The sequence below is a fragment of the Gracilinanus agilis genome, chromosome 2 (assembly GCF_016433145.1).
Source record: "Gracilinanus agilis isolate LMUSP501 chromosome 2, AgileGrace, whole genome shotgun sequence".
In the NCBI taxonomy this organism is placed as follows: domain Eukaryota; kingdom Metazoa; phylum Chordata; class Mammalia; order Didelphimorphia; family Didelphidae; genus Gracilinanus; species Gracilinanus agilis.
Genome location: NC_058131.1, coordinates 679,515,336 through 679,530,085, shown reverse-complemented (window position 1 = coordinate 679,530,085; position 14,750 = coordinate 679,515,336). Strand labels below are relative to the sequence as shown.

General features: G+C 37.3%; 1 protein-coding gene across 1 annotated transcript in view; it reads left to right on the top strand.

Moving 5' to 3' along the window:
* Positions 1-14,750, top strand: part of NEO1 (neogenin 1) — a 199,360-nt gene that overhangs the window by 21,746 nt on the left and 162,864 nt on the right. Inside the window, exon 4 of the mRNA XM_044660264.1 lies at positions 3,329-3,465. Within this exon, the coding sequence (XP_044516199.1) occupies positions 3,329-3,465 (137 nt within the window). The remainder of the gene's footprint in view (positions 1-3,328; positions 3,466-14,750) is intronic.

Sequence of the window (14,750 nt, the reverse complement as noted above, 5' to 3'; positions counted from 1 at the left end):
AGATTCAATAGGAAGAGATGAAGGTAGTCCTGGGGAGAGATGATGAGAACCTGGTCTGGGGATGCTTCTGTGTGTGAAGAGAAGGGGATGCGTTTGAGAGAGGTTTGTGGTCACAGAAATGACAAGATTTGGCAACTGAGTGAATATGTAGAGTGCCGAAGAGCGAAGAGTGAGAGCGAGGCCAAGGAAAAGATGTCTGACTGTAAGGTTGGAGGTGACCCTGACAGCAGTGGGGAAGGGCAGAGAGAAGGGAGTTCTCTTTTAGAGATGGGGAAGTGCAGGGCCTGTCTAGGCCATTTAACATCCCATAGGCAGCAAAGCATGTGGTTCTTCATGGGAGGCTCAGAGAGAGACTAGCTATTAGATGTGAGAGTCATCTGAGGGCTGGGGATGTCACCAGAGGGCAGGTGCACAGAGAAGAGTACTCCAGAACAGCAGCCGTGGACACACATGGCCAGTGAGCTGGGCAGGTGACTGAGAACTAGTGATTGGAACAATCATCTGGAGCGAGTGAGAGCACAAAAATCTAGAAAGAAATATCTAGGAGGAGAGAAGGGGGCTTTGATAGTATCAGATGGCACAAAGCTCTAGAAAGATGATGCTTTAGCAGTGGTTGTTAGGTTTGACTAATAAAGAGATCATTGGTAACTTAAAAGAGAACAATGTCAGTTGAATGATGTGATTGGGAGCCAGATGTGAAAGGGTATAGAAAAAAGAAGAGAGGAAATGAAAACACCAAGTGTAAATGGATTTTTTTCAAGAAATTCAAGAAATGAATGTGAGATCCAGAATTTTAGTTAGAAGAGATGATGGCTTCCCAGGAAGGGTTTGTTTGTTTATATTTATTGTTGTGCAAAACACACTTCCATATTAATCATTGTTGTAAGTGTACAGTCATACATAACCAAAACTCCAAAATAAAACCATAAATACACTGATGTTAAAGACGATTCCAACTGTTCCTTTTCTAGAAGTGGACAGCATTCCTCATCTAAGTCTTTCAGGATTGCCCCAAATCATTGTGTTGCTGAGAGTAGCCAAGTTTTCACAGATAATAATCATACAATATGGCTGTTATTCTGTACAATATTTTTCCAGTTCTACTTATTTCACTCTGCATCAGTGCCTGCAGAACTTTCTAGCTTTTCCTGAAATCATCCATCTTATCATTTCTTATAGCACAGTAGTATTCCATCACCAATCTGTTAACACAATTTGTTCGGTCATTCCCCAATTGATGGACATCCCCTTAATTTCTAATCTTTGCCACTACCAAAAGAGCTACTATAAATATTTTTGTATAAGTAGATCCTTTTCCCTTTTTTATCATCTCTTTGAGATACAGACCCAGTAGTGGCATTACCAGATCAAAAAGTATATACACAATTTTATAGCCCTTTGGGTATGGTTCCAAATTGCCCTCCAGAATGGTTGAATCAGTTCACAACACCAACAATGCATTAGTGTCCCAATTTTGTCATATTCCCTCCAACACTTACACTTTACTGCCATATTGGCCAGTCTGATAGGTGTGAGATGGTACCTTAGTGTTTTAATTTGCATTTCTCTAATCAGGAGTGATTTAGAACATTTTTTCATATGATTATTGATAACTGCTTTCTTCATCTGAAAATTGTTCTTTGTTCTTTGATCATTTGTCAACTGGAGAATGGCTTGTATTCTTATAAATTTAACTTAGTTCCTTATAAATTTGAGAAATTAGACCTTTATTAGAGAAATTTGTTATAAAATTTTTTCCCATTTTGTTGTTTCCCTTCTAATCTTGGTTATATTAGTTTTGTTTGTACAAAATCCTTTTAATTTAATATAATCAAAGTTACTCATTTTACATCTTACATTTCTATCTCGTTTGATCATAAATGCTTCCCTTCTCCAAAGATCTGCCAGGTAAACTATTCTTTGTTCCCCTAATTAGTTATGGTATCACTCTTTATATTAAATCATATATCCTTTTTGACCATATCTTGGTATAGGGGGTGAGATATTGATCAATACCTAGCTTCTGCCATACTGTTTTCCAATGTTCCCAGCAGTTTTTGTTAAAAAGTGAGTTCTTATTCCAAAAGCTTGGGTTTATCAAACACTAGGTTGCCAAGTTTATTTACCCATGAATGTTGTATATCTCATCTACCCCATTGATCTACCATTCTGTTTCTTAGCCAGTACCAGATTGTTTTGATAATTGCTGTTTTATAGCACAGTTTGAGATCTGGTATTGCTAGGCTACTTTCCTTTATGTTTCTTTTCATTAGTTCCCTTGATATTCTCAAACTTTTGTTCTTCCAGCTGAATTTTGTTATTATTTTTTATACTTCCATAAAAGTAATGATTTGGTAGTTTGATTGGTATGGCACTGGATAAATAAATAAATTTAGGTAGAATTGTCAGTTTTTAAAAATTTGCTCGGCCTACCATAAGCAATGGATGTTTTTCCAGTTGTTTAGATTGTACTTTATTTGGGTGAAAAGTGTTTTTTAATTTTGTTCATATAATTCCTATGTTTGCCTTGGCAAGTAGATTCCCAGGTATTTTATATTGTTTAGAGTAATTTAAAGTGGACTTTCTCTTTCTAAGTCTTGCTGCTGGACTTTGTTGGTTATATATAGAAATGCTGATGGTTTATGTGGATTTATTTTATATTCTGCAACTTTATTAAAGTTATTACTTCAACTAGTTTTTTTAGTTGATTCTCTAGGATTCTCTAAGCATAACATCATATCATCCACAAAAAATGATAGTTTAGTTTCCTCATTGCCTACTTTAATCCCTTCAATTTCTTTTTCTTTACTTATTGCTAAAGGTAGCATTTCTAATACATTGTTGAATAATAGTGGTGATAATGGGCATCTTTGCTTCACTTCTGATCTTATTGGGAAGACTTCTGACTTATTCCCATTGCAGATGATATTTGCTGACATTTTAGGTAGATACTTCTTATCATTTTAAGGAATGACTCTATGCTTTCTAGTGTATTTAATAGGAATGACTATTATATTTTTTTCTGAGGCTGCTTCTTCATCTATTGAGATAATCATGTGATTTCTCTTAGTTTGGTTTTTTATATAGTCCATTATGTTAATATTTTTCATCTCATTTAATTAAGAAAAAATCTCATTTAATAAAGAAAAAAGGGGAGGCTTCCACCTCTGAGTCAAGTATTCTTTCCACATCCTGATGTCAACAATACCATGAAGATGGTACTTTTGCCACTTTTTTCTTATTTAGGGAATGTTTCAGATTTTAGTCTCTTTGCTATGGTAATTTGTAATCAGTAGCTAATGTCACTGATATATTCTGTTTTGTGCAGTTCTGAAAGATTAATGCTGCTGGCAGGAAGTATCCTGGAAATCAGTGATCTTACAGAGGAAGATGCTGGGACCTATGCTTGTGTAGCTGACAATGGGAATGAGACAATAGAGGCTCAAGCGGAACTCACCGTTCAAGGTATGTACATATGTATTTTCTAAACAAAGATCATATTCTTTGCAGAAGGGTTGCTCCCCCAACTATTCATATTTGTGGTCCTTAAAAAGGAAAGTGATGATGAGCCATGCTCTTTTGGATAAAATGAAATCTCCAGTTAATAATTTAATAGAATGATTTTGGACTGACTTATTCATTCAACAAATATTCATTAAATGCCTCCTATATACCAAGCATTGTGAAACAATCCCTGCCTTAAAAGGGAGCATTCTAGGAAATCATTCCTTGGAATACCATGTAAATTATAAATTCATTTAAGAAATACAAAATGATTTCCAGGATTTCAGGGTATTAACATATGGAAGTCAGCAAAAATCTTGTGGTGGTGTTTGCATTAGAGCTAATCCTTGAATGAAACTAGGGTTTTTTAAAGGCAAAGATGATGATAGAGCATCCACCTACAGAGCCTATGTAAAGGTCTAGATTAGGGGATAAAGCATCATGTACCTGGAAGAAGTAGCCAGCTCACTTGTTTGCTTAGAGACATTGTTATAATAGTCCAGGCAATAGAGGATGATGCCTAGAACTAGGATGTGGAGGCTGAGTTGAGAGAAGGGGACTAATTTGAGACATGTTGCAGAGTTAGAATTGAAAAGAAGAAACTGAATGACTATATTAGAAATATTCTGTAGGTGATTCTTGGAGGCTTTATGAGGAAAAATGGACAAGAGTCTCACATAGTGAAGTGTGGATGACCTTCAGTATGTACTAGAAAAAGGAATACCCACTTCAACTGTGCCCTCATTGATGCAATCCTTCTTACTTTACTAATTCATTTATTATTCATTCACCATAGTAGCTCTTCCATTTATGTTCAGCCCTTCTCAGACCACCCTTGGTCCCCCATTGACCACCCTCTCAACTGAAAACTTTGCCTCATACTTCACTGAATAATTGAAGCCATTCTCTTGACAACTTCCTCTTCTCTCCTGTTTCTCATCTCTATCACTCAGATGCCTCATACCACTACCTTCTCCTTCATCTGTCTTACATATGAAGTGACTTTTCTTCTTGCCAGGACAAACTTCCTCTACTTGCACAAGACATGCTTATTCCACTGTCTTTAGCAGGTTGCTCTCTCCATGATTCTTTCTTTCAACTCTCTTGCCCTGTCTACTAGCTACTTCTATACAGCCTACAGATATACCCATGTCTCTCCCATTCTCATTTAATCCATCCAGATTACTAGATATTATCTCATATCTCCCCTCCCTTTAATAGTTCTCATCAGACTGCTAGGTTGAGTGAAATAAGATCAGAGAATCCTACATGTAGAGCTGGAAATCACATCAACATTTTCTCAGTTAATTCCTCTTACTCAGAATGTACTTTGAGATTAAGAGTTTTTTCAATATTCCTTTTGTTATTTGGATCAGATTTTAACTATAATAATTCCTGTAGATGAGTAAAATTTCTTTGTTGAAGAGTAAATGTCAAAAAACAGATAGGGAACACATTGAGTAAAAAGTAATTTTTTTCTGCAGTATTTTTAAAGATAATCATAAAGTATAATCTCTTTATCTTAAATTAACCTAAAATATCATCTCAGAAACTGAAAGATAGAGGATATTAATATTTATTTAATAGAACATAATCCTTTAACACAGTCCTTGGCATACAGTAAGCGCTTAAATGTCTATCAAATTGACTTCCATGGTATGATAGATAGAAAAGCTGTTGGGTAGAAAATTACCTGGTTCATCTCAAAATTTGATCAAGTAAAAAAATGACATTAAGCAAAGGACCAGATTGGTAATAATGGATTTAGTGCTTAGTTTTGAGCCAGGAATAACTAGATTTTGTCTGGGGCTCTGCCATTTAGAGGCTGCATTTGACCAATTTGCTTAATTTCTCCCAGCTTAGTTTCCTTAACTGGATGGTAGGGAAAATATTACCTCTAATATGTGGCCCACAGAGTGTCTGTGGGGCTAACAATAATGTATGTCGAGCATTTTTCCAAACTTTAAAATATGGTACATTTGTCAAGTATTATTTATTTAGAACACTTCCTATGAATGTTTCCTCACAGATTCAGGCTTCCTCCCCTCCCCCCCCCCCCCCCCCCACTTTCTACAGATAAGAGTGTGTGGCTGAAAACAAATATGGAAATTTTTGTTTCGACTCTACCCTCATACTGGTGTCCATTGGATTTCCCTTAGGTAAAACATAAGTGATGGTAAAAAGCCATTGAAAGGAAACAGAATTGAATATTTCTAAGCCATAGTTGTCTGGCTTTATTTAATTTTTATCAAGTTATGTCTACAGGAAGTGCCGTGCTGGCAGATACTGACAGGGTTGCAAGTGCACTCTTCATCTGGTAAATATTTCAGATTTATTGTTTTATCATCAACTCATGGGGTGCTTACACATATTATGACGTTAATTAGCTCACTGCATGTTTTTCCTGTCATCTGTTATAGATTATAGATAATATACTGAATGGTGAGTTTAATGGAAATTTTCCCTTTCTCTTGAAACATTTACTGAAATCTGTAGTAAAATTCCTATTCAGAAACAGAAAATTAACTCTGTAGTGTCTTTTTCCATGACATTGCCAAATTAATTTATTTCAGTCTTCTTTGTTAAAGAATAAATCACGAAGAGTCAATACACATATTCAAAGCCTACTATGAGCCAGGAACTGTCCTAAGCACTGAGGTTACGAAAAGAAGGTAAAGGCAGTTCTTGTCCTTCAGAGACTTTACAGTTTAAGGAGGCAGACAACAAGCTAATAGGCATGTGTTATACGCTAGGCAAGCGTAGATAATAGGCAAGCAAATATGCTATGTACAGGATAAAAAGGGAGGGGTTAAAAATAGTGTTGTCCATGACAGTAATAGAGAAAATGTGGGGAGTGGGAACATTTAGGGTCAAAGATAATGAGTTCAATTTGGGACATAGTGAATTTAAGATGTCTTTTGGACAGACATATTGGAGATGTGATATTTCGAGATCTGCAAGAGGTTTGACCAGGATAGGTAGGTTTGAGAATCAGCAACATCATAGAAATGGTCATTAAATCCATGGGAGCTCCATAGGAGATCACCAAGGGAAGTCGTATAGAGGGAGAAGGGAAGAGGGCCCAGAACAAAATTCGGTGGGAAACCTGTAGTCAGCAAAGATCAAATGGGTAGGTGCAAGATAGACATGGAAATGATGCTTCAGACCTCCAAATCTGCTTCAGGATGGGCTTAGTCAAATGTAACCTTTTTAAGAATAAACTAGTGGTGTGACAGAGTTTCTGTTTTTCTCCTACTGGTCAGGAAAAAATCTCATCCTGGTGATATGTTAGGTAGACTTTCTTTTGATGGGGCTTTAGGGTGGTAATTTAATGGGAAATCAGTGTGATATCTGTTACCTTATTTTCAAATCCACATTTTTGTGGGGGCAGGTAGGGGGATTAGTGGATGGAGAGCCAGGTCCATAGGGAGGGTCCTGGGTTAAAATCTGACCTCAGACACATCCTAGCTATGTGACCCTGGGCAAGTCACTTAATCCCCATTGCCTACCCTTACCACTCTTCTGGCTTAGAAACCCCCAGTACACAGTATTGATTCCGAGGCGGAAGGTAAGGGTTTAAAAAAAATCACATTTTGGGATGTTTAAGATTTTTAATTAATTAAAGGAGACAAGGAAGGACAAAAGGAAAAGCATAGAGCCGTGATGGTAAACCTATGGCACAGATGCCAAAGCTGGGACACAGAGACTTCTCTGTGGGCACACACATTGTTGCTTGCCAGAGTTAGTTATTAGAAAGGCAGAGAGAGCTACTCCCTTCCCCCTCTCCACTGTGCCTTCCTGCCTCTCTGCGTGGAAGCCCAATGGAAGTGCTTCCTCCCTCCCCTCCTTTTCTCCCTCCCTTGTCTAGGGTAAGGTGGGGGGGTGCAGCACATGGTCTAAAAGGTTTGCCATCACTGGCATAGAGTGATTCATCCCATGGCTGACAGCTGACTTATTCTCAGGGAGATTGGAACCCGTTCTTCATGATCTTGGCTGGACTTTTCTGAACTTCTCTGCATAGGTGGTCATGAACTCATAGAGATAAAAATGGTACCAGTTTTTTCCATTGCCTGAGTTTCTGATAGAATTCGTAATACTCTGGAATCAAATTTCATATTCTAAAGGATGCCATGAATACAGTGAGTTGATGAATATTTGAGCCTTTCCTCCCTGGTACTTCATATAGTATGGAGTCTTCTATCTAGTAGGTAGATGAGCAGGTAATAGGTAACAGACCACGGTAAGAATAGATTCCACGTCAAGCCCGCTTTCCATTATACCTCACTATTCTTTGTACAGGAGTTTTCTGAGTTGATGGAGAATGAAGCTACACTGGTCTTAAATGATGAAATATCCCCTGACTATAACCACTTGTCGTCACTATTAGCCATCTCCCCAGGTTCCCAACTCAACCCCATCCTAAACACTGATTTTGAATAACTTTGCTATTTCATCAAACAAAATGTTAATTTTATTAAAGACGAGCCATCCACATGCTCACCTTTGCTGTCATACAGTCTGTCGGTTTTTTTCCATCTACAAAATTCAGGAACTTATAAATCTAACACATTCCTTTTCACTTCCACCTTTTCCTGTCTCCTAGAGAACTTTTCTTACACAGTTCCCTTTGGGCAAGTTTTCATGCTGTAATTATGGTTCTCTTCTCTACTTGCTGTATATAACATCTGTTCAAATGTTTAGGTTGGGGAAGCCACCTGGAAATGCTTCCTTGATTGAATTGTGAGACAAACAAAGAGTCCATATTCTTCGTTGTTGCTCCTGGTAAAGAGTAGTGAAACTCACAGGGTCTAATTTTGATTTTATTGGAGTCAGTCAAACATTTATAAAGTGCCTTCTGTGTGCCAGGCACTGTGCTAAGTGCTTGGCAGAAGACTGCCCTCAGGGATCTCACAGTCTAATGGGAGAAACAACATATAGCAACCATAGACAAACTATAGACAAGACAAGATGGAAATAATCAATGGAAAAATTGCTAAAATTGGGGATTGGAGTTTAGGAAAGTTCCTGTAGAAAGTTGCATTTTAGCTGGAACTTGAAGGAAGCAAAAAAATAGAGATGAGGATGGAGAATATTTTAAGTATGAGGGACAGACAGTAAAACTGGTCAGTTAGCAGATAGTCTTATTTGAGGAAAAGCAAGGGTGCCAGTGTCATTGGGTCCAGGGTATCCGGGGGTATAGGAATAAGAAGACTGGAAATGTGTGTTAGTGAGTACATTATGAAGAGCTTTTGAATGCCACAGAGAGGCTTTTTATTTGATTCTGGAGAAGAAAGGGAGCAACTGTAGTTTATTGAAGAAGTAGGTAACATAGTCAAACATATACACATGTTAGATACTTGAGTATTGATAGACAAACAATCAAGAAAATCCAGAAAAGGTGAACTAGTTAATTTTATGGTTGTAAGAAATAAATTTTGGGCTCTGGTCCTTAGTTTTCAAAGTTTATTAGTTACTTGGATAGAATTAAAGAGGAAAAAAGCCTTTCCTGCTTATGTGTGTAGTCTCAGCCTGGCCACCCCAGCCTGCTTCCTTGTCTCAAACCTTTTAATCTCCCACCCCCTTCCAGGCCAAATTCAATCGTCTCCAGATCAAAAACATAGGCCACAGTCCTGTGACCCATGCTCGGTGACATGATGTAGCTCTAGAAGCTCAGGGATGCAAATAGGAGGACCCCATGTGTGATCCTGTGATTCCCTTCACACATGGTCAAAGGAACGAAAGGAAAAAAGTGAAGCCTGAGACTGTTATGATATGTGGAGGTAGAAGACTACAGGATTTAGTGAACATGATAAATAAACTTAGGTGGATTTAGACAGGCTACGGAAGAGGACAAAATTTTGTGAGCATTCTGGGTCATAAGTAGCACAATTGTGGGTAAATAATAAAATCAAGGCGTTATTTTGGGTTACTGGTAGAGTTGTAATTCATGGATATTTAGACAGTTGAAGAGCAGGGATGCCAGGGTGTTTGAGAGAGATTCCAGGTTTATTGAAGCCCTTATGTAGGAAGACAGTAGTTGGGTTAGAGGGGAAGATAGTGAACCTTGGGGAATAACCTGAGGGCCAGAGGATAATCTGACTGCATTTTACTAATAGATGTAAAAGAAGTTGTGAAGTGATAGCAGCAGAAGTGAATCTGGAAATGGTATTAATGTTCCCTCTTTGTGTACTCTGTCCACTGAAGAAGCTGCACCCTATGATGGATGCCAGTCTGTTTTTTTGGGGTGGCATCAGGTCTATGTGAATGAAATAATATGGAAAGAATATAAAAGGAATTCTGGAAAAAGGATGTAGTTCTGAAGGCTACATTGTAAGGGGATGGATACAAGTAAAATCTAATGGAGATGAGAGCAGTAAGAAGGAGCAGGGGAGGAGAGGCTTTTGCTTTGGTAGCCATCTACTTTGAATTCAAAGCAAGAGGGTTAGAAGTGGTGATTATCATGGAGAAAGTACTACTTTCCTGGAGGTCACTCTTCAGAGTCTTTTAATCCAGGGCCCCACACTAGAATCAATAGTGTTTAACTGTTACCCTAGAGCCAGTGGAATCTGGTGAAAAGAACATTGAACTTCAGGAGCTGGTCTCTTCCAACTCTTAATCCTATAAGATTACATTCATCTTTGTATCTTTTACACATCCTGGAGTCCTGTGCCTTTGCATACTAAGACCTGGGTGTTTGATGAATGACAAATAATCAAACTGACTCAGGAGACCTTGATATTATTTAGGATTGAGGGTGGGTGCCCCCTTGTAGACTAACATAAAAGTAAGTTATTGGTGAAAAACAATTTTTTTAACCCTGAATAGTAAGCTCATGTTACTAAGTAAGCCTAATTACAATTCTCTGAGACGGTGTGGGTTTATTGTTTGGACCACTTTTTCTACTGGGACAGCTAGTCTTTAGAAGTTACTGAGACTAAAATTCAGAATACTGTAGGTGCACCAAAAATGGAACTGAGTCTTTTTATAGAAACAAGCCAGTAATTATAAGCAAAAGTGAAAAGAGAGGAAAAGTATGAAACATATTAAGTATAGTTTTGTTATGTCTAAAACTCTTAAAAATTCAGCATGTTTTATCCTTACACTCATTCAATTTAGATTTACTAGTGACTTAGAGAATTCTTCATAGTATTCCGTGTAGTGGGAATAACAATTTGCTTCTTGAAATAAGTTTAGTTCTTCAGTGGAAATAGTAATACCAGAATGGCTTTCCTTGGCACGATTCTCCTATTTATAGTATCAACAATCAATAAATGTTACAAAAACAATTTTAAATATACACACACATATATATATATATATATACTGATTATATCGTGGAAGTTATGTTCATCCAATTTTTTTATTTTAAAAAAAATATCTTCTGTCATTTTTAGAAATTGATCTACCATAGATGTAGAAAAGACCATAGATTTAGTGATTCCCTTGTAGGCTCCCTCTACCTCACCCTATGGGAAATCTGGGCTTAGATTAAAGTTACTTCTATAAAGCGCCTGAATTTAGACTAGATCAATAGTTCCCAAACTTTTTTGGCCTACTGCTCCCTTTCCAGAAAAAATATTACTTGGTGCCCCCTGTCACATACTATCACCGCCCCCAAATGCACCTGTGGCCATCACCACCCTCCCTGGATCACTGCAGCACCCCCCAGGGGGCGGTGGCACCCACTTTGGGAATCATTGGACTAGAACCTACCCTTTTTCCTTCTACTGACTGATACTTTCCTACCCTTAGCAGAACCTATTTTTTAATGAGTATTTCAGTAGCAGCCTTCTAATTGCCAAATATGTCTAAGAAAAACTTTTTCATCTCCATAATTAAGGAATCAATTTGGTATCTTAAAAGAAAAGTTAATGATAAATCATCAGTCTTAGTTGAATCATCCCATACACTACTATAATTACATGCTATATGTAGCTCTCTTCATAAATAATAAATCAGTATTCCAAGCTACAGGTCTATGATTATTTGAAATTTTTCTTTTGTTTTTTAGATATTCCCTTCTTCCCCCTCCCCAAAATCATTCTTGGGAACTTAGAAAATATAAAATGTAATCATGCAAATACACATTGAATGTTTCCATATACTTGCCTTCATTTTAAAAATGTGGTTACATTAACCAAATAAGAAAAATTAAGATATTATTAAATGGTTTTGGAGAAAATAAACATATTTTGAATTTGAGCTAGGTTGGGATCCATTATATGAAATCAACAAGGAAAAAGGAATAGATGTATTCATAAAAGCATTGTTTGGTTTCAGAATCTACTCTATTTTCTGTCCTCCCCCTGGAATGTCATGAATTATCTGTCACCACCGAGATTTTAATTTATTCTTCAGCTAAAATTTGCATATTAATTTTTTAAAATCAGTATATGCATTAATGTACATCTGTTCAAGGAAAATTAAATGAGGATTTAGCTACATTTATTTAACTGGTATTTGACTTAGATTTTTAGGTTGCTGAGAATAGACTGCCTTAATATTCAAAGGATAATTGTACTTAATCATCTTATTAATATGTAAAGGTACATTAAGAATCCCCCAAATAAAAAAAGGCTAAAAATTTCAGCCCCAACCTTTAACTGATAGTAGTGAATGGATCTGAAGAGACACCACCTCACACCTTTCAAATTGGCTAATATGACAGAAAAGGAAAATGACAAATGTTGAAGGAAATGTGGGAAAATTGGGACACTAATGCATTGATGAGGGAGTTGTAAACTGATCCAACCATTCTGGAGAGCAATTTGGAACTTTGCCCAAAGGACTTTAAAACTAGCAATACCACAGTTAGGTCTGTTTTTCAACATGATTTTTTTTTTAAAAGGAGGGAAAGGACTTCTTTGTACAAAAACATTCATAGTAGTTCTTTTTGTGGTGGAAAAGAATTGGAAATCAAAGACATGCCCATCATTTAGAGCATGACTGAACAAGTATAAATATGAAAAATGATAAAGGCTGATATAATAATATAAATTCATATTTTAATTAAAGCCATGCTGATAGATAAAATCATTAGACCACGCGCTTGTAAGCATTCAAAACTGCCGCCACCTCCATTACTCTCTCCACCACCTAGCCAAGCCCCTACCGGCAAAAGAGACCACTTCCTCCTAACCCAGGAGATTTAAACCCTTCCCTGCGTCAAGACGTAAGCCTTCCCAAGCCCAAAAACCGGAAACGGAAACCCGTTGGACCACGGGAAATGTAGTTTGATACATTTACCAAATTTCACTTTTACACAAGTTATAGTATATGACTGTGATGGACTATTATTATGCTATAAGAAATGATGAAGGGGAGATGGCTTTGGAAAAACATAGGAAGACTTCTATAACTCATGCAAAGTGAAGTGAGCAGAACTAGGAGGATGTTATATATAACAGCAACATTGTAAGGATGATCAGTTGTGAAAGACTTAGCTACTCTAATCATGACAATGATCCAAGACAATTCCAAATTCCATAATGAAAAATGATATCCACTTTGAGAGAACTGATGAACTCTGAATGCAGTTTGAAGCATACTTTTTAAAAGACTTTATTTTATTTTTACTAATTTTGTTAAACATTTCTTAATTAAGTGTAAAAACATTTTAAACAATAATTTGTCAAATTTCAAATTCAGATTCTCTCCCACCCCTTCCACTTTCTTAAGAAAGTCAGTAATTTTATTTCAGTTATATTTGTGAGGGCATGTATATTAACTATCTTGCAAAAGAAAACACAAATGAAATAAAACATTCTTCCAAAGAGAAACCATAAATGTGTGTAAGTCTTTCCAATTAAATGTGCATAAGTCTTTCCAATTCTGCCTCCTGACTATGAGCAAAACTGTCTTCTACTGCCATATAATTATAATATGTTAGAATATGACAAATGCTATAAAATTTATGGAAAATATCATATAGGTTAAAGGAAAAAGACAATGTTTTGGCCTTGATATTTAAAAACTGGGTTGACAAAACAAGATTTAGGGTAAGAGCATACAAGGCAAAGCATAAATAAAATAACAGCATTTACATAAATTAAGGAATGAAAGAAGAAGGCATGTTCAAGGAACAGCAAATAATTCAATTTAGCTAAAGCTAAACTTACATAGGAAAATAGTGGGAGATGGTATTGGATAGGTAAGTTAGCAGCCAAACAGTTAAATAGGCTTCGATGCTTAGCTAAGGAGTTTGGATTTTATTTGCTAGCCAATTAACATATTTTTTTCTCCCACAGACAAAGGGTCCCAGATGTGTGATTTCAACTTTGTAGGAAACTATGATGTGGGAATTCTTTTTCATAGATAGTTAAAAACTTGCCAATAGGTGGAAGTGGTGGCGGCACAAGAACTCACCAAAATGGAGGAGTAAGAGAAAGCAATTTAACCTGTTGTGAGGAAGATTAGGTAGTAATTAAGGATTAATGGTGAACCTAACAGGAAGGGCTGGAGCATTCCAAGATGGAATGAAGGAGCAGGAAGAAGTTGCTTGTGCCCTGAGAGAGACTCCATTAGTGGTTGGCAAAAACTGTTGCTAGCCCTGGGAGATCTCAGCCTGCATCCTGATTTCCCTGGGATCCTGTGTGGTGGTGGCATCTAGCAAAGAGGACAAGATCTACAGAGCAGCACCAGGTGGGGGAGAAGTGGTGGGATCTGGTGGACAGCATCTCAAGCACACCCTGTCAACTTGGATACCTTGGACCATTTTGGCTTTTGACATCCTGAGATCATCTGTAGATTACTGTGAGAAACCCCAAAGCCACCCTCAGCCCTTAGCTGTGCTGGTCAAGCCTGGTAGAACCAGGTCTGAAGCAGCCACCCAGAGTCTCCATTACTGCTCCTTTGGGCTCTGCCTGCTTAGATCACTAAGATTAGAGTAGAGAAGTCCTCCCCTTGCCCTATGGTTTTGTCATTAGGTTTTAAGTATAGAAATCCCTTTCCCACCTTTTAGTTAAACATAATTAAACCTGTTAAAACCTTTTACCTTGCCTGCTGGTTTCTAGACTCTGGCCTAGGGGAGCTGGGTGACAGTTGAGGCCAACTGCCATTCCTGTGTTAATCCAGTGAACTCTGGTCTCCCATCCTGGTCCAGTCTCTCCTACTACCCAGAGTGTGTACCCACAATCATTTAGATTTATTGTAACATTCCTGGTGCCCTCCATTATCTATTTTCACAAACCTAACTTACAGGTTATAAGTCCCAGTTTTCCCACATCCCCTCCAACATTTGTCATTTT